The sequence below is a fragment of the Oncorhynchus mykiss genome, chromosome 1 (assembly GCF_057628025.1).
Source record: "Oncorhynchus mykiss isolate SJ-2025 chromosome 1, ASM5762802v1, whole genome shotgun sequence".
In the NCBI taxonomy this organism is placed as follows: Eukaryota; Metazoa; Chordata; class Actinopteri; order Salmoniformes; family Salmonidae; genus Oncorhynchus; species Oncorhynchus mykiss.
In genome coordinates this window covers 60,257,960-60,281,876 of record NC_143022.1, presented here as the reverse complement: position 1 = coordinate 60,281,876, position 23,917 = coordinate 60,257,960, and the positions used below count along the sequence as shown (strand labels likewise).

The 23,917-nt window shown below is 43.5% G+C and overlaps 1 protein-coding gene across 1 annotated transcript in view; it reads left to right on the top strand.

Annotated features, from left to right (window-relative positions):
- Positions 1 to 23,917, top strand: part of cdh23 (cadherin-related 23) — a 646,476-nt gene that overhangs the window by 445,269 nt on the left and 177,290 nt on the right. The window contains exons 22-30 of the mRNA XM_090235114.1: positions 9,797 to 9,986; positions 10,338 to 10,483; positions 10,889 to 11,108; positions 11,488 to 11,640; positions 12,631 to 12,744; positions 14,004 to 14,152; positions 20,015 to 20,075; positions 20,518 to 20,666; positions 21,992 to 22,127. Of these exons, the coding sequence (XP_090091240.1) occupies positions 9,797 to 9,986; positions 10,338 to 10,483; positions 10,889 to 11,108; positions 11,488 to 11,640; positions 12,631 to 12,744; positions 14,004 to 14,152; positions 20,015 to 20,075; positions 20,518 to 20,666; positions 21,992 to 22,127 (1,318 nt within the window). The remainder of the gene's footprint in view (positions 1 to 9,796; positions 9,987 to 10,337; positions 10,484 to 10,888; positions 11,109 to 11,487; positions 11,641 to 12,630; positions 12,745 to 14,003; positions 14,153 to 20,014; positions 20,076 to 20,517; positions 20,667 to 21,991; positions 22,128 to 23,917) is intronic.

The following is a 23,917-nucleotide window of genomic DNA, read 5'->3' as shown; positions in this document are numbered from 1 at the left end:
AAATATTTCAAACTACGTTTGTAATACAACTTTAGGTATTTTTAAACGTTAATAATCTATCAAATTGTAGACGGGGCAATCTGTATTCAATATAGCAAGTAAACAAACCATGCTCCTTTTTACGTCTTGCGCAACTCTCAATAGTGTAACGTTGTTCCAGGATGTGCTTCTTCTTCGTTGCACAAATGAATAACCTCAACCAAATTCCAAAGACTGGTGACATCCGGTGGAATTGGTAGGAACTGAAAAATGGTTCCTATCAAATATCCCTTGGCAAAAAAAAATATATATAATTCTGAACAGTTAGTCCTCTGGGTTTTGCCTGCTATGTAAGTTCAGCTTTAGAAACTTCAGTGTTTTCTATTCACATCTACTAATAATATGCATATCATATATTCCTGGCATGAGTAGCAGGAAGTTGAAATTGGGCACGCTATTTATCCAAAAGTGAATACCTTAAAAGGTTAACTTACTTGCCTAGTTAAAAAGGTTAAATAAAGAAAAAATAAATAAAATATGGGCACTGTGCGTCTCAGCTGGATAGGCTGCGCTTCCACTCTCAAAATCCATACCATTACCAACCGCATTACCGTTAAGACCTGCTTTTCGTTTGTCTTAAATCTTAGCATTTGCATGGCATGAAATTGACATTTTTGCACTTGTTTATAAGGACACACCTAAAATATTTCCACCCTTCCCACCTCAGCGCAAGCAAGCTGATGTTAGATAGGAAAATTGCCAAACCTGACGCAAGTGGATGAAAATGCCACAGCTCTAGTTTACATGGCAGCTAACCAATCGCTGCAGCTATACATAGTCCATCGGTAAATAGCCCACCCATTTTACCTACCTCATCCCCATACTGTTTTTATTTATTTACTTTTCTGCTCTTTTGCTCACCAGTATCTCTACCTGCACATGACCATCTGATCATTTATCACTCCAGTGTTAATCTGCTAAATTGTAATTATTCGCCTACCTCCCTCATGCCTTTTGAACACAATGTTTATAGACTCTTTTTTAAAATTTTTTCTACTGTGTTATTGACTTGTTTATTGTTTATTCCATGTGTTTGTTGTTGTCTGTTCACACTGCTATGCTTTATCTTGGACAGGTCGCAGTTGTAAATGAGAACTTGTTCTCAACTGGCCTACCTGGTTAAATAAAGGTGAAATAAAAATAAATAAAAGAAAAAATGGCAAAATTGCAAACTAACATACGTTTGACAATTGCACCCCCTTAGCACCAGCCGAAAAAGTTTAGAATAATAAGTTCCGGGGGAGTGGTTGAAAGCAATCAGCTAGACCACCCCAGGCCACCAGACCAAACTTTTATTTTTGGCCAACTACTCCAAGTCACAGTTTAAGTCATATTAAGTGAACATTTTGATATTATTATCCCTTCCTTCCTCATTGGTGTCTTTGGCAACATGTTACTAATGAACTCTTAATTGTCCATTAATTAACAAGGCACCGGTTAGTGCAATTAAGGGGGTCCAATCGCTAATTAAAATGTAGACTGCAGTCAAACGCATTGCAAATTACTCTGCTGCTGGGCTGAAGAGGAAGAAACGAGAGGAATGGAGAGAAGTAGAGAATTGAAAGAAAAAGAGTGGGGGTTGGCACCAAAATGTTTTTGTCTTTCTGCTTTTCTCTCTCTTCTCTCCATCCATGGTGGAACTGGGAAGAAATAGAGTGATGAGATCTACTGGTGGTGGACACACTGAAATGTGTTTCTCTCATGATCTCCCTCTCTCCCTCCATGTGTATCTTTGATTTGAGCACTTCAGCCATCATTGAGAAACAAGAGAGGAAGAGAGATGAAGAGAGGAGAGAACAAGTGGTGTTGGAACACAGATTTTTTGTATTTCTCCCTCTCTTCACTTCCTCCATATGTACTTTAAATTTGCCACTTTTCCATTGCATTTTGGATGCACTTGAGGAGCATCGACTGATGCAGTGAATACAGTTACACACGCAGAGAGCGAGAGAAACAGTGATTTAGACATTCATCGATGGAGACGGTGCTCCCCATCTCTCTTCTCCCCCCCTCTGATCAAAGGTCAATAAGGCCACCTCTCCTGTGCCATACAGTCCCATAATTGGGTTGATGTGTGCCCCTGCCCGCTGTGTGTTACCATGGCAATGGGGCGACACCTGCAGAGCCCAGTGAGCCGGTGAATTTGTTTGCAGTACCCTGGGCAAAGGTTAGAGCCTACAACATAAACAAACACACACACACACACACACACTCCATCCAGCCGGCCACCCAAGACACTCATTTACATTCAGCACATCTACAGTCAGATGGTTTTCTAAACCACACACACACACACAGTAGGTAATCTAATCTCTACTGAGGTTACTTACCTAATTCAAAAACAACATTATTTGTCATACTGATATCTAAAATTATTAGCTGCTTATGCTGAAAAGCCTTCTATTTAACAGGTCTATTTAACTTTTTTTCTTCTTTAGACAAAAGCTAATAATTCACTTAAAACATTTTATTTGTGTATTAATTTCCAGGGTGCAATTAACAGAAAGACAGCAGGCTTCAGACCTCGTAGGGTAAGAGTTGAACAAATCTTCACTAGAACAACTTTAAAAAGGTCTTACATTTACGTAACTTGTTTATGAACTATATCATGATTTAAACATGCATACATTTCCATAAAAGGAATACATTTACCACAGTACCTAACTTCCCCCATGATGGATTTTGTGAATAGTAACAGCAGTGGAAGCTGCTGAGTCGAGGACGGCTCATAATAATGGCTGAAACGGAGCGAATTTAAAAGCAAACACATGTAAACCATGCGTTTGCTGTATTTGATACCATTGCAACTATCCCACTCCAGCCAATACCATGAGCCCGTCCTCCCTAATTAAGGTTCCACCAACCTCATGTGAGTCACAGGTAAATGGCATTGTTCGACCCGACATGATAGCGGAGGACAAGTCAACCCATTTACCTGTTTATTTTGATCCCCATTAACTTCAACAGAAGCAGCAGCTACTCTTCCCAGGGTCTGATACGCTGATAGATAAGGACAGTCACCAAAATAAAATGATATACAAACAATACAACTAAAAAATGATACAGAAAATACAAGTGTGCGTGTGTTTGTGTGTTCCCTCACAGTCTCTGCCTTTCTATGAGCCGTTGTTTAAACCTTTTTTTTTAAAGGTAATTGGTTTTCTAAAGGCTGTTTGGACGTGCGGTGTTCCAAGCCGTACTTTATTGGCCGTCACAGGTGGACTATGCCTGCTAATAGATCCATCTGAATTATCACTGAGCCTTCATAAGAATATCATCATGTTTCTGTACAAATCACCTGGGACTGTATTCATGATACAGCACTGCCTCACTGTAAATGTAAGCTGAGCAAATCTGCAGTGTATAATAATAATATGGTTTTGTTTGGATGAATGAATGGTGGTGCTGTTTCAAGGAAAACTAATCACGCAAGCAGAATGGCCTAGGGCCAATAAGGAATTAATCTGAAGGTGAAGTTGAATTTTCATTGAGACATGAATTCAAAATAATATGTACGCATTGGCGATATTAGCATGTAAATCTTTGTGAAGCAAAAAAGTATATATAATACATTATGCATGCCAGCAAAGCCACTACACAACACTAAATAATACATTAATTACACTATAACGGTGACAAACGGTGCCCACAAACTGTTAGGCCTACATGAAGCGTCCCTACAGCAGAGCTTTCTTCTCAGCACCATGGAGTGAACCCTTACCACTGCTACACCTGGCTATCAGCGGAGCCTTCTCTGGCAGCGAAACAGATTATTCAGCCTAATTTACTGCCTTTTTAAAAAGTTTAAATCCAAGATGGCGTAGCAGTCAGGTGTCTTTGTCTTCGTCTTGTCTTGTCCCGTGAATGTATCATTTTTCTTCGCATTTTCGTTGCATGTATTTTTTAAACCTCAACTCCAACATGCTGTCCTGCAACCCGCCCAATGTGGTATGGATCTGCTATTTTCTTTACTTTAGAACCGGAACCCCAACAGAAGCTAGCCAGCTAACTAGCTATCTGTCACAACAGATCTGCGAGGGGGCTACAACTGACTCTTCCGTCGTGACGTCCCTCCAAGGCCCTTCTGCTAGCCTGCAACCCCATCCCGCTAGCTGTCTGAATCGCTGTGTCTCCAGCTCGCCTAGCTACTCACTAGACCCCATGATCACACGGCTACGCATGCCTCTCCCTAATGTCAATATGACTTGTCCATTGCTGTTTTGGTTAGTGATTATTGTCTTATTTCACTGTAGAGCCTCCAGCCCTGTACAATATGCCTTAGCTAACCCTTTTGTTCCACCCACACATGCGGTGACCTCACCTGGTTTAAATGGTGTCTCTAGAGGCAATACCTCTCTCATCGTCACTCAATGCTTAGGTTTACCTCCACTGTATTCACACCCTACCCTTGTCTGTACATTATGCCTTGAATCTATTCTTCCATGCCCAGAAACCTACTCATTTTACTCTCTGTTCCGAACGCACTAGACGACCAGTTCTTATTGCCTTTAGTCATACCCTTATCCTACTCCTCCTCTGTTCCTCTGAGGATGTAGAGGTTAATCCAGGTGCTCTCATTTGTTGACATCTGTAACTGTAAAAGCCTTGGTTTCATGCATGTTAATAGTAGAAGCCTCCTCCCTAAGTTTGTTTTATACACTGCTTTAGCACACTCTGCCAACCCAGATGTCGTAGCCATGAATCCTGGCTTAGGAAGGCTAACAAAAACCCAGAAATCTCCATCCCTAACTATACCATTTTCCGACAAGATAGAACTGCCAAAGGGGGCCGAGTTGCAATCTACTGCAGAGATAGGCTGCATAGTTATGTCATACTATCCAGGTCTGTGCCCAAACAATTTGAGCTTATACTTCTAAAAATCCACCTTTCCAGAAACAAGTCTCTCACCGTTGCCGCTTGCTATAGACCACCTTCTTTCACCAGCTGTGCCCTGGACACCATATGTGACACCATCTATTGTCAGAGCTCGCACTGTTAGGTCACCTAAACTGGGACATGCTTAACACCGCGGCCATCCTACAATCTAAACTAGATGCCCTTAATCTCACACAAATTATCAATGAACCTACCAGCTACAACCCCAAATCCATAAACACGGGCACCCTCATAGATATCAGCCTAACCAACCTGCCCTCCAAATACACCTCTCCTGTCTTCAACCAGGATCTCAGCAATCACTGCCTCATTGCCTGCATCCGTAACGGGTCTGTGGTCAAACGACCACCCCTCATCAATGTCAAATGCTCCCTAAAACACTTCAGCGAGCAGGCCTTTCTAATCGACCTGGCCCGGGTATCGGATATTGGATATTGACCTCATTTCGTCAGCAGAGGATGCCTGGTTATTCTTTAAAAGTGCTTTACTCACCATCTTAAATAAGCATACCCCATTAAAAAGCAATGTAGAACCAGGAACAGATATAGCCCTTGGTTCACTCCGGAAACACTATCACCACCGATAAATCCACGATAATTGAGAATTTCAATACGCATTATTCTACGGCTGGCCATGCTTTCCACCTGGCTACCCCTACCCTGGTCAACAGCCCCGCACCCCCCTTAGCAATCCAGTCAGCCAATGTTCTGAAAGAGCTGCACAATCTGGACACCTACAAATCAGCCGGGCTAGACAATCTGGACCCTCTCTTTCTAAAATGATCCGCCACAATTGTTGCAACCCCTATTACTAGCCTGTTTAACCTCTCTTTCGTATCATCTGAGATCCCCAAAGATTGGAAAACTGCCGCTGTCATCCCCCACTTCAAAGGGGGGAGACACTCTAGACACAAATTGTTACAGACCTATATCTATCCTAACCTATGGTCTTTGAAAGCCAAGTTAACAAACAGATCATCGAACATTTCGAATCCCACCGTACCATTTCCGCTATGCAATCTGGTTTCCTTGCCTGGTTCACCAACTACTTCTCAGACAGAGTAAAGTGTATCAAATCGGAGCGCCTGTTGTCCGGACCTCTGGCAGTCTCTATACAGGTGCCACAGGGTTCAATTATTGGGCCGACTCTTTTCTCTGTATACATCAATGATGTCGCTCTAGCTGCTGGTGATTTTCTGATCCACCTCTATGCAGACGACACCATTCTGTGTACTTCTGTCCCTTCTTTGGACACTTAACTAACTCCAGACGAGCTTCAATGCCAAACACCTCTCCTTCCGTGGCCTCCAACTGCTCTTAAATGCAAGTAAAACTAAATGCATGCTTTTCAACCGATCGCTGCCCGCACCTGCCCACCCGTCCACCGTCACTACTCTGGACTTTTCTGACTTCGACTATGTGGACAATTACAAATACCTAGTTGTCTGGTGAGACTGTAAACTCTCCTTCCAGACTCACATTAAGCATCTCCAATCCAAAATGTAATCTAGAATCGGATTCCTTTTTTCGCAACAAAGCATCCTTCACTCATTCTGCCAAACATACCCTCGTAAAACTGACTATCCTACCGATCCTTGACTTTGGCTCTACTCAGCAAATTGGATGCAGTCTATCACAGTGCAGTCTGTTTTGTCACCAAAGCCCCATGTACTAACGACCACTGCGACCTGTATGTTCTCGTTGGCTGGCCCTCGCTTCTTATTCGTCACCAAACCCACTGGCTCCAGGTCATCTATAAGTCTTTGCTAGATAAAGCCCCACCTTACCTCAGCTCACTGGTCACCATAGCAGCACCCACCCGTAGCAGGCTTTCCAGCAGGTATATTTCACTGGTCACCCCCAAAGCCAATTCCTCATTTGGCCGCCTTTCCTTCCAGTTCTCTGCTGCCAATGACTGGAACGAATTGCAAAATCAATGAAGCTGGAGACTCCCTCTCTAACTTTAAGCACCAGCTGTCAGAGCAGCTCACAGATCACTGCACCTGTACATAGCCCATCTGTAAACAGCCCATCCACCTACCTCATCCCCATACTGTTTTTCTTCTCTCCTTTGTATCCCAGTATCTCTACTTGCACATTCATCTTATGCACATCTATCACTCCAGTGTTTAATTGCTAAGTTGTAATTATTTCGCCACTATGGCCTATTTATTGCCTTTACCTCTTTTATCTCACCTCATTTGCACACACTGTATATATACTTTCTGTTGTGTTATTGACTGTATGTTTGTTTAATCCATGTGTAAGTCTGTGTTGTTTGTGTCACACTGCTTTGCTTTATCTTGGCCAAGTCGCAGTTGTGAATGAGAACTGGCCTACTTGGTTAAATAAAGGTGACATAAAAATAAAATAAAAAGACGAGCGGATAAGAGGCAATCCGTAATTTTGATTAAGACATTAATGAGTGAGTAAGGACGGACGTAGTCAATATAGCTATTTGTTCAGAACTTTTGAAATGTACAGTGACAGAATTCAGAACATGGGCCATTCTCACAGTATTCTCCCTGTACACCAAGTCAGAACCGTAGGATAAATAAAGGGGGTATATAAGCAGACAATGAAGCACTTACAATATTCGATGATTACATTTCTCTAAAACAGGTTATAGGCTACATGTGCATTACCAATTCAGAACAGTAGGCTAAGTTACTCTATGAGGGGGAAAGGGACCAAATGACATAGGCTACTAACAGCTTTCTACACAACACACACTTTGTATTACTTTTTTAGCTACAGTATACATATTTCCCTAGCATATTACATCATTTATGCAGCAACATACAACGCATTTTTGGAGTCTTGTTGTGCTGTGCTCACTTGAACAGTGAGCAAGTGCTGTGCTCACTTGAACAGGAAAGTGGCACTGCGGTTCTTCTTGTGGGCAAATTTTGTCATCAAACTTTGTCATCAAAATGTGGCATTCTCTGGATTTATGGTGCTTTCAAGAAAACTATGAACTCTGAAAAACAAGGTGAATCATAATGTCAGTAATCTTCAGGTAGGAGCTCTAGAAAGACACCAGAGTTCCCAACTTGGAATTCAGAGTTGGATGACGTTAAAAAGTATTTTCCCAGTCGGAGCAATTTTTTTTCCATAGTTCCCAGTTGTCTTGACAGCACCATAAATCCAGAGAATGACAGACTTTGATGACAAAGTTATCATCAAGGCAAAGGGTGGCTGCTTTGAAGAATCTAAAATCTAAAATAGATTTAGATTTGTTAAACAATTTTTTGGTTAACACATGATTCCATATGTGTTATTTCATAGTTTTGATGTCTTCACTATTATTCGACAATGTAGAAAATATTAAAAATTACAAAAATCCTTGAATGTGTAGGTAGGTGTGTCCAAACTTGACTGGTACTCTAAAAAAAATATTTAGATACAGCTTAGTGAATTAGCTGTAAACATTAACTCTGTAACCCATTATTAATGTTACAACATCCTCCCCCGATGAACAACTGTGTTCATCTAAATCTCTAAGCTGTGTATTAACTGGAATAGGTATTCTCAACAAAGTCCCTGAGGCAGTATGAACTGAACATAACATAACTAGGCCATCTCGGCCTGGAAACAGTTCCTCAAACTTCCCTAGTTTACAGGTTTGTCTGGGTGTGTTATCTTCACACACTTTCAGTGGGGTGGGCTGTGGTGTGTCACAGCAGTGTGCTGACTTTAGAGCCAGCAAGTAGTCTCTTTACCAGAAGGCCAGCATCCCGGGAGTCGCCTCTTCACTGTTGAAGTTTAGACTGGTGTTTTGCGGGTACTATTTAATGAAGCTGACAGTTGAGGACTTGTGAGGTGTCTGTTTCTCAGTTGTGCACCTGGGGCCTCCCAATCCTCTTTCTATTCTGTTTAGTGCCAGTTTGCGCTGATCTGTGAAGGGACTACTACACAGCGTTGTACGAGATCTTCAGTTTCTTGGCAATTTCTTGCATGGAATAGCCCTCATTTCTCAGAACAAGAATAGACTGACGAGTATCAGAATAAAGTCCTTTGTTTCTGGACATTTTGAGCCTGTAATCGAACCCACAAATGCTGATGCTCCAGATACTCAACTAGTCTAAAGAAGGCCAGTTTTATTGCTTCTTCAATCAGCACAACAGTTTTCAGCTTTACTAAGATAATTGCAAAATGGTTTTCTAATGCTTGAGGGGGGGATATACACTGCTGTGACAATGACCAAAGAGAATTCTCTCGGGAGGTATGTGATTGAGTTATTCTAAGTTGGGTGAACAAAAGGGCCTGAGTTCTTGTACGTTACCACAATCACACCATGAGTTAATCATGAAACATACACCTCTGCCTTTTCCTAATCTGCATCGAATGCACTCATCAATGTGCTGCTACTCACAGAATGTTTCAGAGATCTCAAGTTATGATGCTGCGTGCATTTCATCACACGCTTGCAGTCAAACAATCAATAATAATTTTCAACTCTGTGTTTCGTCTGTACTGGGTTCTCTCCGGCAGCGTAACGCACCACAGTGAGACCATCGTTTTTGGGCAAACCACGGTGCCTTGTTTAGTGTGCTCCTGAGTGCGGATATATTGTTCACATCAGTCCAAACTAACCGAAATAAGGGGGAAAACGCACTAGAGTTCAGAAAAACCGTACCAAACCATTTTGGTGTGAAAGCCCCCTAAGACTCATTCCTCCTCTCTCCCCTAACTCCTTATTTCTTATGCTCTCTTCTCTCTTCCTATCTCTTCTCACTCATTACCCCCTCCTCGCCCTGCCTCCTCCTTCCTTCCTCTCCTCACCCCCAACCCCCACCTCTTCTCCACTCCCTCCTCTCCCCACTTCCCCTTCCCCTCACCCCCCTCATAAATCCCCCCAGGTGCTAGCGATAGACCCAGACGATGGGGACAATGGGACAGTGGTGTACAGCATCAGCCCAGAGAACCCCTTCTACACCATCAATAGCAGCACAGGGAAGATCAGGACCAGCGGGGTTGTGCTGGACAGAGAGAGCTCCAACCCCAAAGACACACTGCTCATGAGGACCATCATCGTGTCTGCTGTTGACAGTGAGTCCCAACCTAGGCCAGAACTCTGTTTTTTGGTCAATCGTTTGGTCAGTCGGTCGGTCGATCTACGTGTCTATTTGTCTGTCTGTTTGGCTGGCTAGCTGTGACTGAGACGTCAGTCTGTCTATTCATGTATTTGTGTGTATGTGTGTCTGTCTGAGGCTGAAGAGTGTGTAAATCTGTCAGCCTATAGCATCAGTATCTAAATTACAGTGGCAGTTTATATGTGAGTCTCAGCAATAACACTGTTTCAACAAAATGTTCTTGCTACTTTAATATTGATGGTGAAACTGTTATTGGTGTTTTGTGCTCTTGTAAATGCTGTGTTTGTTCCTCTGGCGTCTCTTTCAGTTGGCAGACCTCCGCTGCGTTCCTCATTCAGCACCACGGTGTACGTCAACCTGCTGGACCTGAATGACAACGACCCCACCTTCCTTAACCTGCCCTTTGTGGCCGAGGTGCCAGAAGGCCTGCCTAGTGGATCCTCTGTGTTCAAGGTTAGCCCGCCATTACAAGATATCATCAGATTTATCATTCCATGATATGTCATCAATGCATGCATGTGTGGCAGATTAATCAGATATCATGACAGCGTGTGTGTGTGTGTGAAGGCTAAATTAAGATTTCCTTTGTTTCTGTATCTGTCTGTCATGTCATTCTCTCACTTCTGCTCACCACACCACTTCCATCTCTCACTCCCTCTATCTCCCCTCTGTTTCCTATCCACACACCTCTTATTCTTCTCCCCTCTCACCCTAACAACTCCCCTTTCCTCTCCTCTCTCCCTTCCTCTCCTCTTTCTCTCCTCCTCTCCTCTCCCTCCCTGTCCTCTCCCTTCATCCTGTCTCTTTCTCTCCCTCTCCATTCCTTTCCCTCAATCCCTCTCTCCTCTCCTCCCTCAGATCCAGGTGGATGACCCTGATGAGGAGGAGAATGGTATGGTTACCATGGCGCTGCAGGTGGGCATGCCACGCCTTGACTTCTATCTCAACAGCACCACGGGCGTGCTGTACTCCACAGCAACGCTGGACCGTGAGCAGATTGGCCTGTACCACCTGAGGATTGTGGGATACGACCAAGGGCAGAACCCGCGCACCTCCACCAGCACCCTCACCATCACAGGTATGCAATAGTCAGGGCCCATATTCATAAAGCATCTCAGAGTAGAACTGCTCGTCTAGGATCAGTTTTGCCTTTCAGGACATAATAATTAAGATAGTGGGGACCTGATCCTAGAACACTAAACCTACTTTCAGAAGCTATGAAACTTTACACCATGTAAAGATAGATTCAAATATTGCAGAGATTTTCAGAGTATAACCTTCTGGTCTGAAGCAGATCTTTTAGAAGCACTGAGAGACTAATGAGAATCTACTAAATGTGTTGCTTGTCTTGTACGCCTACTGAGCATGATTCATGAATATGAAAACATGATAACTCAGTCTGTCTGTCTGTTTGTCTTTCTGTCTGTCTGGCTGTCTTGTCTCTCTATGTCCCTCAGTCCTAGATGTCAACGACGAGACCCCCACGTTCTTCCCCAAAGTGTACAATGTGTCCCTGCAGGAGAGCGTCCCCAGGGACGATGTGGTGGCTCACCTCAACTGCTTCGACAACGACTCCGGCCTCAACGCTGAACTCAGCTACTTCATCACAGGTCAGAGGTCAAACTTAAGCAATGGCAGCCACAAATGTGTGCATCTGCGAGTGTGTGTGTGTGTGTGTAGTGTGTGAGTGAATGGTTAGGCAACACGTGTGTGTTTCTAGAGTGGTTGGGCAAGACGTAGAGGTGTATTATGTGAATTTCCTACTCCTTGTGTATGTAGTGTACACACATAAACAAGGAGTAGGAAACTCACATAATACACCTCTCTTAGAAAAAAAGGGTTCCCAAGGGGTTCTTTGCGGAGGGATATGGTTCTACTAAGAGCTGTTTTAATCAGAAGAACCCTTTTTGGAAGACACGGGTTCTTTGTAAGTCAAAGGGTTCTATCTTATAACCTTTTACATTCTGAGAATGGGTTTTTGGAAGAAAGGGTTAATTGATGGTTCTTTGGAAGGAAAGAATAATTCTTTGGAAGGCAAGAAGGGTTTTACCAATAACCATATATAATATTTCCCACACATCACTTTGCAAGCCAGTTTAATGTTACTTGCAGGCCTGATGTGGCCTGTAAGCCAGGAGATTCCTAACACACCTGTGTTAACATATAACTAGGCCCTCAAAGAAAGGTCTCATATATGTAATGTATAAGTCATACAATTTTAAAGGCTACTAAGGCTGGTGGAACTGTTCATAGAGGGTTCTAGGAAGAACCTTTAGATTATAAAATGGTTATTGATAGAACCCTTCATAGAGGGTTCAAGGTAGAACTATATACAGTGGGTTCTTTGAAGAACCGTTTGTAGAGGGTTCTAGATAGAAACCTCTAAAAAGGATTCTACCCAGCACAAAAAAGGGTTCCCCTATTGGGACAAACCGAAGAACCCTGCATGGTTTTACTTAGCACCTTTTCTTCTAAGAGTGTAGTGTGTGTGTGCATGCAGACGTGCTTTCATTCATGTGTATAAGTATAAGTTCATGTGTATAAGTGAATAGCCGAGATTTACATGTAATTTTCCACCATCTGTGTGTTGTGTTCTGCAGGTGGTAACCAGGATGGTAAATTCAGTGTTGGCTTCAGAAATGGTGTGGTCCGGACTGTGGTTGCCCTGGACAGAGAGACACAGGCTGCATACACACTGGTCATAGAGGCTATCGGTGAGTCCTAGCCCTATAAAAGTATTTTTCAGTCCTAGCCCTATACTATTCTTCTTCATCTTTCTTTTTACTCTGTGTATTTAGACCAATTGTATTTGTTCAATTTTGGGCTTGTTTCAGTGTACATGTTCCGTACGATTTCAAACTTCAAATAAATTGGTTCAAAGCTACAATTCTTTTATACATCTTTGAGATTGAGAAGTGAGAAGGGATGCGTGCAAGTCTTCAGTGATGTAAAGTGTTGTCTCAGTTTCTTTTCATCATCTTACCAAAGAGAGAACAATAAGGTCTGCATCCCAAATGCAACACTATTCCCTATGTGCTGCACTACTTTTCACCAGGGCCCATAGGGCTCTGGTTCAATGGTGTGAACTTTGTAAGGAATAGGCTGCCATTTGTGGGATGCAGCCAAGGTTTGAGGTTTCCTGTTGTTGTTTTTCTTGAAACTTTTAAGTACATCTGAGTTGTTCTGGGGTGTCTCTGTGTGTGCTGATGCGATTGTTCAGACACTTCACTGTGTGTATACACTGAGTATACGAAACATTAGAAACACCTTCCTAAAATTGACTCCAATGCTTCCCACAGTTGTGTCAAGTTGGCTGGATGTCATTTGGGTGGTGGGCCATTATTGATACACACAGGAAACTGTTGAGCTGTTGCAGTTCTTGACACAAACCGGTGCGCCTGGTACCTACTACCATACCCCGTTCAAAGGCACTTAAATATTTTGTCTTGCCCATTCACCCTCAAGGCTTGAAAATCCTTCTTTAACCTATCTCATCCACTTCATCTACGCTGATAGAAGTGTATTTCACACGTGAAATCAATAAGGGACCATAGCATACACATGGTCAGTCTATGTCATAGAAAGAGCAGGTGTTCTTAATGTTTTATATACTAATTTAGGTGTGGAGAGGGGAAGAGAGAGAGGGGGGAGAAGAAGAGGGGGAGAGAAGAAGAGGGATTGAGAGAAGAAGAGAGTACACATGTCATTACCTCAGGAGGGATTGAAGGGATTGGTTTCTAATGTATGATTTTAATGATTAGATTATACAGTTGGTTTTATTTGCAAAGATCTTGACTTACTTTTGTTGAAATGCAACCAATGAATGCATTGTAAGTTGTGAAATTATTGAAATGTAATAAAAATGTAGTTGTGTCATAAAAAAACATAAAAATAAGTCCAATGGCCCAGTTTCTCAGAAACTGACAGACACATACACACAGTGTTGTAATGTGTGAATGTGTGTCTCCCTCAGACAATGGTCCATCAGGCAGCAGGAGGACAGGCACAGCCACAGTGTTTGTAAAAGTACTGGATGTGAACGACAACAGACCCATCTTCCTCCAGAACAGCTACGAGACCAGCATACTAGAGAATGTCCCCATAGGAACCAGCATCCTGCAGGTACCCAGGCAGGCTGAAACACACACACACACACACACACACACACACACACACACACACACACACACACACACACACACACACACACAGATAGATGCATGTTCTTAATTTAGTCACCCTGTTGCATCAGAACTTTCCTGCAATGCAATTTGATTTGAAGATTAAAAAGGCTTCTGTAATTTGTCATGTAAAATAATGTAAATGTATAAACCTATACAAAAATGTCCATGAATCATAATCTGCATAATAATTCCCATTTCCTATTCTCCTGCTGTAGCAAACTGGCTCAAATTAATATCCTACATCTGTACACGCACGCACACACACAAACAAGTAACACAGTAAAGTAACACAGTAAAATACCCTATTTGGATAAGTGAAACCCCCCCTTAGAATTGCAATTGCAAACTTGCTGAGGAAAATCTAACCACCTTCCAGATCACAAATCAAACTAATTGGCTTTCATCTGTAATCAATTGTAGTGACTTTGATTAGTTCAGAATAAAAGCAGCTATTCATGGAGGACTCCAATGCTTAGTAGTGCAATTCAAAGCAAAGAATCCACTACGGGTGGATCAAAAGTTGTGGAAATGCACAGGTCAGGGGATGGGATATAAAACTATTTCAAAGGCTTTGTCTATCACTCAGAGCACAGTTAAGACCATTATTAAGAAGTGGAAGGCGTATGGCACCACCCAGACCCTGCATAGATCAGGCCGTCCCTCCAAACTAGATGACCGGGCAAGGAGGAGACTGATCAGAGAGGCTACCAAGAAGCCAATGGTGACTTTGAAGAAGCTTCAGGCCTTTATGGTAAAGACTAGTGCATGTGACCACAATATCACAAGCGCTCCACAAATCTGGACTCTATGGGAGGGTGGCAAGAAAAAAAAACACTCCTCAAAAAAAGCCACATTTGGTCTTGTTTGAGCTTTGCTAAAAAGTACCTTGTAGATTTCGAGGCCATGTGGCAAAATGTGCTGTGGTTAGATGAGACCAAAATTGAACTTTTTGGTCTGAACGTAAAACGATACATCTTTCCACCCAAAGAACACCATGCCTACAGTAAAAAAGCATGGCGGTGGCAGCATCCTGTTGTGGGGGTGTTTCTCTTCAGCAGGGACAGGAGCACTTGTCAGGATAGAAGGGAAAATTGACAGTGCAAAATACCAACACATTTTTGAGGAGAACCAGCAGCCCTCTGCCATGAAGTTGAAAATGGGAAGATGGTTCATGTTTCAACATGACAATGACCCAAAGCACACCGCCAAAGCAACCGTACAGTGGCTGAAGTACAAGAAGGTGAACGTTCTTGAGTGGTCTAGTCAGAGCCCAGTCCTTGAGCAGTCACCATGCAATTTGACTGAGCTTGAACACTTCTGCAAGGAAGAATGGGCAAATATTGCACAGTCTAGGTGTGCAAGGTTAGTAGAAACATGTTCAAAGAGTGTAATGACTGTAATTTAAGAAAAAGGTTCTTAAGGGGTGTTCACTTGTCCAAATAGGGTATTTTACTGTTTTAATTGTAATGAATGTTCAGAGTTCTTTAGATTTTTTTCCCACTTCGATATTGTGGGATACTGTGTGTAAATAAAGCCGGGAAGAAATCTGATTTTATGTGTTTTCATTTCAGGCTGAAAGGCAACAAAAGTTGAACATTTTGAAAGGAGTGGTGACTTTCTATATATACACACACACACACACACACACACACACACACACACACCACACACACACACACACACACACACACACAGTGGTGTAAAGTATTTAAGTACAAATACTTTAAAGTATGACTTAGCTTGTATCTGTACTATACTATTTATATTTTGTACAATGGACTTACTGAAAAGCTCAGTGACTTTCAACGTGCCACCGTCATAGGATGCCACCTTTCCAACAAGTCAGTTCGTAAATTGTCTGCCCTGCTAGAGCTGCCCTGGTCAACTGTAAGTGCTGTTATTGTGAAGTGGAAACGTCTAGGAGCAACAAAGGCTCAGCTGCAAAGTGGTAATCCACACAAACTCACAGAACAGGACCGATGTGGCAGTCTGACAGACTAATCTAGGTTTGGTGGATGCCAGAAGAATGCTACCTGCCCCAATGCATAGTGCCAACTGTAAAGTTTGGTGGCGGAGGAACAATTGTCTGGGGCTTTTTTTCATGGTTTGGGCTAGGCTCCTTAGTTCCAGTGAAGGTAAATCTAAACACTACAGCATAAAATGAAATTCTAGATGATTCTGTGCTTCCAAATTTGTGGCAACAGTTTGGGGAAGGTGCTTACCTGTTTCAGCATGACAATGCCCCTGTGCACAAAGTGAGGTCCATACAGAAATGGTTTGTCGAGATCGGTGTGGAAGAACCTGACTGGCCTGCACAAAGCCCTGACCTCAACCCTATCGAACACCTTTGGGATGAATTGGAATGCCAACTGTGAGCCAGGCCTAATCACCCAACATCAGTGCCTGACCTCACTATTGCTCTTGTGGCTGAATGGAAGCCAGTCCCTGCAGCAATGTTCCAAAATCTAGAAGAGTGGAGGCTGCTGTAGCAGAGGGACCAACTCCAAATGAATGCCCATGATTTTGGAATGAGATGTTGGATGATATGGTTGGATGGTGTTGGATACTTTGGTCATGTAGTGTTATACCCAGCATAGCATAGGTTTTTTTCTTTCATTACATAGCCAGGGCAGAATTTGACAAGTTCTAGCTACAGGCACTGCCGCGCTTTTTTCATGACTGTGTGCGTGTGTGTGGACCATTTGAAATCCTTAGTAATTCAGACACTGAGGAACTTGAAGGTCTCGACCCGCTCCACTACAGCATGCTCGCCCCCCTTTTCCTGTAGTCTGCGATCAGCTCCTTGGTCTTCCTGACATTGAGGGAAAGGTTGTTGATCTGGCACCACACTGCCAGGTTACTGGCCTCCTCCCTGTAGGCTTTCTCATCATTGCCAGTGACAAGGCCTACAACCATTGCATCATCAGCAACTTGATGGTGTTTTCTACCCTCACCACCTGGGGCCAGCCTGTCAGGAAGTCCAGGATCCAGGTGCAGAGGGAGGTGTTCAGTCCCAAGCTTGATGACGAGCTTGGAGGGCACTATGGCGTTGAATGCTGATCTGTAGTCAATGAAAAGCATTCTCACATAGGTATTCCTCTTATTTAGGTGGGTGAGGGCAGTGTGGAGTGCAATTGAGATTGTGTCATCTATGTATCTGTTGGGGTGGTGCGCAAATTGAAGTGGGTATGGGATGATGGAGTTGATATGTACCGTTAACCAGCCTTTCAAAGCACTTCATGATTACAGATTTGAGTGCTACACAGCAGTACAGGAGAGGGGAAGAGGGAGATGGGGAGGCTGTAGAGGTTGAAATGTAGTGGTGGCTCTGTGAAGTAGGTGAAGTAGATGTTGACCGCTGGATCACTGTTGGTGTTTCTTGTTGTGTTCGCCAAGTTCTGGAAGGGAAAGGCATGAGAATGAGGTTAGCTGAGAAGTGTGTGGACATCTGTGTGTGTGTGCTCGGGCACACAGCAGGTATCTTGATATGAAATGTCTTGCCTTATTGGCCAAGCCAAACCAAGTTGATTTAGGCCTTTTTAGTAGGGGTTATTACCATCATACTCTGAAGGAGTTGCAACACACACACAGTGTTTCCAAAGCTTCAGCTGTTTGGCTATTACAAGCTAATCAAATGTGCATTTACCACACACACACACACACACACACACACACACACACACACACACACACACACACACACACACACACACACACACACACCGATTGGGTAGCTATTACTTTAATGACTACACAACAGTCGCTGCTTGACAGGGTTTCTGCAATGTAATACAAATTGGGTTTCTTAAAATGCACCCCCCCCCCCCCCAATTATACCCAACCCCCCCCACCCGCTATACCCCCCTCATTCCTTCTGCCCCCCTCCCTTGCACAATAGCATTTGTAAGTGTCATAGTCTTTAATTTGATGAGGACAAAGCTTGCCTTATCAGTTTAAGGAGAAACACATTGGGACGTTAAATTATTCTTAAGACAAAATGACAGTGAAGCTGTGTGGAAAGGTCACTGGAGCATCCATCGTCTCGTTAGTCTTTACCTTCTCACTCACACATATACACACAAACACACACACACACACACACACACTCAGACACAATATATTGAATCGAAGCCCTCTTACAGTATAGACATACCGACACACACTTGCCACCTGTAACACACACTACTCTACCAAGTTTTCACACTATTCTACCTCTATCTCTCCAGTGTGGCTATTTTCTGCTTCTTGTACTGTTAGAGTCTAAAGCAAATTTAATACTCATACTCAGAGAGAAAGAGATCACCATTCTCCCTACACTGCAACAAATCCTCTCTCTGTGGGTCTCAAATCAATACGTAAATAATCCAGTTCAGTTAATTTCCTCAAGATTAGTTAACAATCAGTAAATAGTATCACAGTTTTATGCCGTTTTTCTCTCTTTGTGTGGTCTCTCCATGTGTTTCATCCACCCATTACTATCCAATTCCCTATACATTTCTCTATTCTCTTCATCTGTAGGCTAACTGATGTGAGCACCACAAAGGACAAACACGCACAAACAAACCACAAACTCCAGAGAGTTCAGACATCTTCCACTGTCCAACATCCACTCTCTCTCTCACATTGACTATGACACCATACTTAGATGTATGCACTTACACACACACACACACACACACACACACACACACACATTTGGGCATAACACATATAAACAAACTAACACATGTAACCACTTCAGCAAACAAACATATACTTCATAAACACATTTACACATTTTATATACACACACACTAGAATATTCTCTAACTTCTTCAGTCACTTCCAGTATCAACTTTTCTCCCTTACTCTGCTTCTTTGAGAGAGTGTTAGGGAACGCACAGGGAAGAAAGAGGGGACAGAGAGCTGGGAGAGCCTAAAACAATGGGTTCAATTTCCAACACAGTGTACGAGCACTAACACTGCAAATACTTACAATCACAACATCTAAGCTTAGCTAACACGGACTGGGATGTTCTGCACGACTTTTATAGCCAAAGTGTTGCGTTCCACTGTGTAATATCCTATTTATCACTCAACATTCTGACCCCCCACTCTCTTTTCTCCTGGTTACCCCTCTCCTCCTCTTTCTCTTCTCCTCTCCACGTCTCTTTATAAAGCTAATGAGACTGAAGCAGGGCCCCTCTCTTCTCTACAATCTTGTCCCTGACATCCTTGGAGAGCTCTTTGGTCTTGGCCATGGTGGAGAGTTTGGAATCTGATTGATTGATTGCTTCTGTGGACAGATGTCTTTTATACAGGTAACAAACTGAGATTAGGAGCACTCCCTTTAAGAGTGTGCTCCTAATCTCAGCTCTTTACCTGTATGAAATACACCTGGGAGCCAGAAATCTTTCTGGTTGAGAGGGGGTCAAATACTTATTTCCCTCATTACAATGGAAATAAATTTATAACATTTTTGACATGCGTTTTTCTGGATTTTTTTGTTGTTATTCTGTGTCTCACTGTTCAAATAAATCTACCATTAAAATTATAGACTGATCAGGTCTTTGTCAGTGGGCAAACGTACAAAATCAGCAGGGGATCAGATTTTTTTTTCCCTCCACTGTAGGTACATTTGAATGTCGGCGTGTGTGTCTGTGGGCATGCATGTGTTTGTGTGCGAGTGTGTAAATGTTTATGTAGCTATGTAGGCCTATTCATGTGGTTTCAAGTCGCTGTGGTTGTAAATGAGTATAATGGCTGCATATGGCTGTGCTATAAATATGTGTTAAGTTTTATTCTGTGTTTGTGTGTGCAGGTGCAGGCCACAGATGCAGACCAGGGCGAGAACGGCAGGGTTTTGTACAAGATCCTCTCTGGTGAGTACAACTTCCCAGTCGCCAGGTGGAGATACTTTTCACACTTGCTCGCACAAAAACAAGTACACACAAAAGACTGTTAACAACAACCCTGCACGCTAATACTGTATTAGCCATTTGAAAGCTCAATGATACATTTACAAAATGCAGTATCAAATTACTGTTGGTAATATTCTAGTATTAATATTTGAATCTATACCAATACCCTCATGACCATCCTGCACGCGATCACTCTTAATCCGCAGCTAACATCTCTCTTCCCATTTCTCTCTCTCTCACACCACTCCCTCTCTGTCTGTCTCCCCTTCCCCTCTCCACCCCTTTCTCCCCCCCACCCCATCCCCCTCTCTCTGCCTCTTTCTCCGCCACCCCCCCCCCCCCCCCCCCCCCCTCTCTCTATGTGTGTGTCTCCCTATCTCTCTCTCTCTGTCTGCATGTGTAGGAAACAGTAAAAGTCTGTTTAGCATCAATGAGCTCTCGGGGCTCGTGACGCGGGGCCAGAGGGCTCTGGACAGAGAGAGCAGCAGCTCCCACGTGCTAGAGGTAGAGGCCTACAACAGAGACCAAGGCAGGATGAGGAGCTCCGTACGGGTAAGTAGAGTAGGAGGGTAGAGAGGGACAGAGTAGGAGGGGAGACAGTGTAACGAATCTCTTCGTCGTCTGAGGAGGAGTAGGAAGGATCGGACCAATATGCAAGGTAAGTGTCCATGTTAATTTATTAGACTGAACACACAAAACGAAGAAACGAAACAAAAGGCAGCATAACATAACGTAAGGTGACATACACTAAACAGAAAACAACTACCCACCACTCAAGGGCGAAACCAGGCTGCCTAAGTATGGTTCTCATTCAGAGACAACGATTGACAGCTGCCTCTGATTGGGAACCATACCAGGCCAAAAGCAGAAATACAAAACATAGAACAAAAACATTGAATGCCCACCCCAACTCATGCCCTGACCAAACTAAAACAGAGACATAAAAAAGGAACTAAGGTCAGGACGTGACAGACAGGGTCGGGAGACAGGACAGGGCTGGAGGTGGAGGCCTACAACAGTGACCAGGGTAGGATAATGAGCTCCGTACGAGTGAGGATGGAAGGAGGATACAGGGGAGGGTAGTGGGAGACTGGGTAGAGGACAGAGGAGGGGAAGGGAGGGGACAGGGCAGGTGAGCAGCTCAGTACGAGTGAGGATGGAAGGAGGATACAGGGGAGGGTAGTGGGAGACTGGGTAGAGGACAGAGGAGGGGAAGAGAGGGGACAGGGCAGGTGAGGAGCTCCGTACGAGTGAGGATGGAAGGAGGATACAGGGGAGGGTAGTGGGAGACTGGGTAGAGGACAGAGGAGGGGAAGGGAGGGGACAGGGCAGGTGAGGAGCTCCGTACGAGTGAGGATGGAAGGAGGATACAGGGGAGGGTAGTGGGAGACTGGGTAGAGGACAGAGGAAGGGAGGGGACAGGGCTGGAGGTGAGGAGCTCCATACGGGTGAGAATTGAAAAGGGATGGGGAGGAGAGGGGACAGGGCTAGAGGTGGAGGCCCACAAATAGGGACCAGGGCAGGATGAGAAGCTTTGTACGGGTGAGGCAGGAGATAGGGGAGGAAGAGGGGATGGGGAAGGAGGGGGGAAAAGGCGATATGGCAGAACATAGAAGAGGAGACTGTTGGGGTCATACATGAGGGAGGAAAAGGGAGAGGATATGTGGCAGGATTCAGAAAATAACAAAGGAGAGAGAGGGTTGTGTATTGGGAGATGAGGGTGTGGGACAGAACATATTAGAGTATAGGGCTGGAGTAGAGTATGGCGCAAAAGGGAGAGAGCTGTTGGGGTATAACACAAAGGGCACCTTTAAACTTGTGAGTAGTTGTCCAGTTATACTTCATTGACTCTCAGTCCCTCTGTCTTCCCCCTACAGGTGATAGTGTATGTGGAAGACGCCAACGACGAGCCACCAGTGTTCACCCAACAGCAGTACAACCGCCTGGGCCTAAGGGAGACCGCTGGCATTGGCACCTCTGTCATCGTAGTCCGAGCCACAGACCCCGACACCGGTGGGTGTTGCGGTGTAACATAATGTACTACAGTACCCATAGCCCTCTGTACAAGCTGGTATTATTGATAATAAATACAGTGTAATGTACATACATATACAGTGCCTTGCGAAAGTATTCGGCCCCCTTGAACTTTGCAACCTTTTGCCACATTTCAGGCTTCAAACATAAAGATATAAAACTGTATTTTTTTGTGAAGAATCAACAACAAGTGGGACACAATCATGAAGTGTAACGACATTTATTGGATATTTCAAACTTTTTTAACAAATCAAAAACTGAAAAATTGGGCGTGCAAAATTATTCAGCCCCCTTAAGTTAATACTTTGTAGCGCCACCTTTTGCTGTGATTACAGCTGTAAGTCGCTTGGGGTATGTCTCTATCAGTTTTGCACATCAAGAGACTGACATTTTTTCCCATTCCTCCTTGCAAAACAGCTCGAGCTCAGTGAGGTTGGATGGAGAGCATTTGTGAACAGCAGTTTTCAGTTCTTTCCACAGATTCTCGATTGGATTCAGGTCTGGACTTTGACTTGGCCATTCTAACACCTGGATATGTTTATTTTTGAACCATTCCATTGTAGATTTTGCTTTATGTTTTGGATCATTGTCTTGTTGGAAGACAAATCTCTGTCCCAGTCTCAGGTCTTCTGCAGACTCCATCAGGTTTTCTTCCAGAATGGTCCTGTATTTGGCTCCATCCATCTTCCCATCAATTTTAACCATCTTCCCTGTCCCTGCTGAAGAAAAGCAGGCCCAAACCATGATGCTGCCACCACCATGTTTGACAGTGGGGATGGTGTGTTCAGTGTGATGAGCTGTGTTGCTTTTTCGCCAAACATAACGTTTTGCATTGTTGCCAAAAAGTTCAATTTTGGTTTCATCTGACCAGAGCACCTTCTTCCACATGTTTGGTGTGTCTCCCAGGTGGCTTGTGGCAAACTTTAAACAACACTTTTTATGGATATCTTTAAGAAATGGCTTTCTTCTTGCCACTCTTCCATAAAGGCCAGATTTGTGCAATATACGACTGATTGTTGTCCTATGGACAGAGTCTCCCACCTCAGCTGTAGATCTCTGCAGTTCATCCAGAGTGATCATGGGCCTCTTGGCTGCATTTCTGATCAGTCTTCTCCTTGTATGAGCTGAAAGTTTAGAGGGACGGCCAGGTCTTGGTAGATTTGCAGTGGTCTGATACTCCTTCCATTTCAATATTATCGCTTGCACAGTGCTCCTTGGGATGTTTAAAGCTTGGGAAATCTTTTTGTATCCAAATCCGGCTTTAAACTTCTTCACAACAGTATCTCGGACCTGCCTGGTGTGTTCCTTGTTCTTCATGATGCTCTCTGCGCTTTTAACGGACCTCTGAGACTATCACAGTGCAGGTGCATTTATTACGGAGACTTGATTACACACAGGTGGATTGTATTTATCATCATTAGTCTTTAGGTCAACATTGGATCATTCAGAGATCCTCACTGAACTTCTGGAGAGAGTTTGCTGCACTGAAAGTAAAGGGGCTGAATAATTTTGCACGCCCAATTTTTCAGTTTTTGATTTGTTAAAAAAGTTTGAAATATCCAATAAATGTCGTTCCACTTCATGATTGTGCCCCACTTGTTGTTGATTCTTCACAAAAAAATACAGTTTTATATCTTTATGTTTGAAGCCTGAAATGTGGCAAAAGGTCGCAAAGTTCAAGGGGGCCGAATACTTTCGCAAGGCACTGTACATACTAGTATTGATTGATAAAGAGACAGGACACCATTGTGTCAGCTTCAGAACACCTT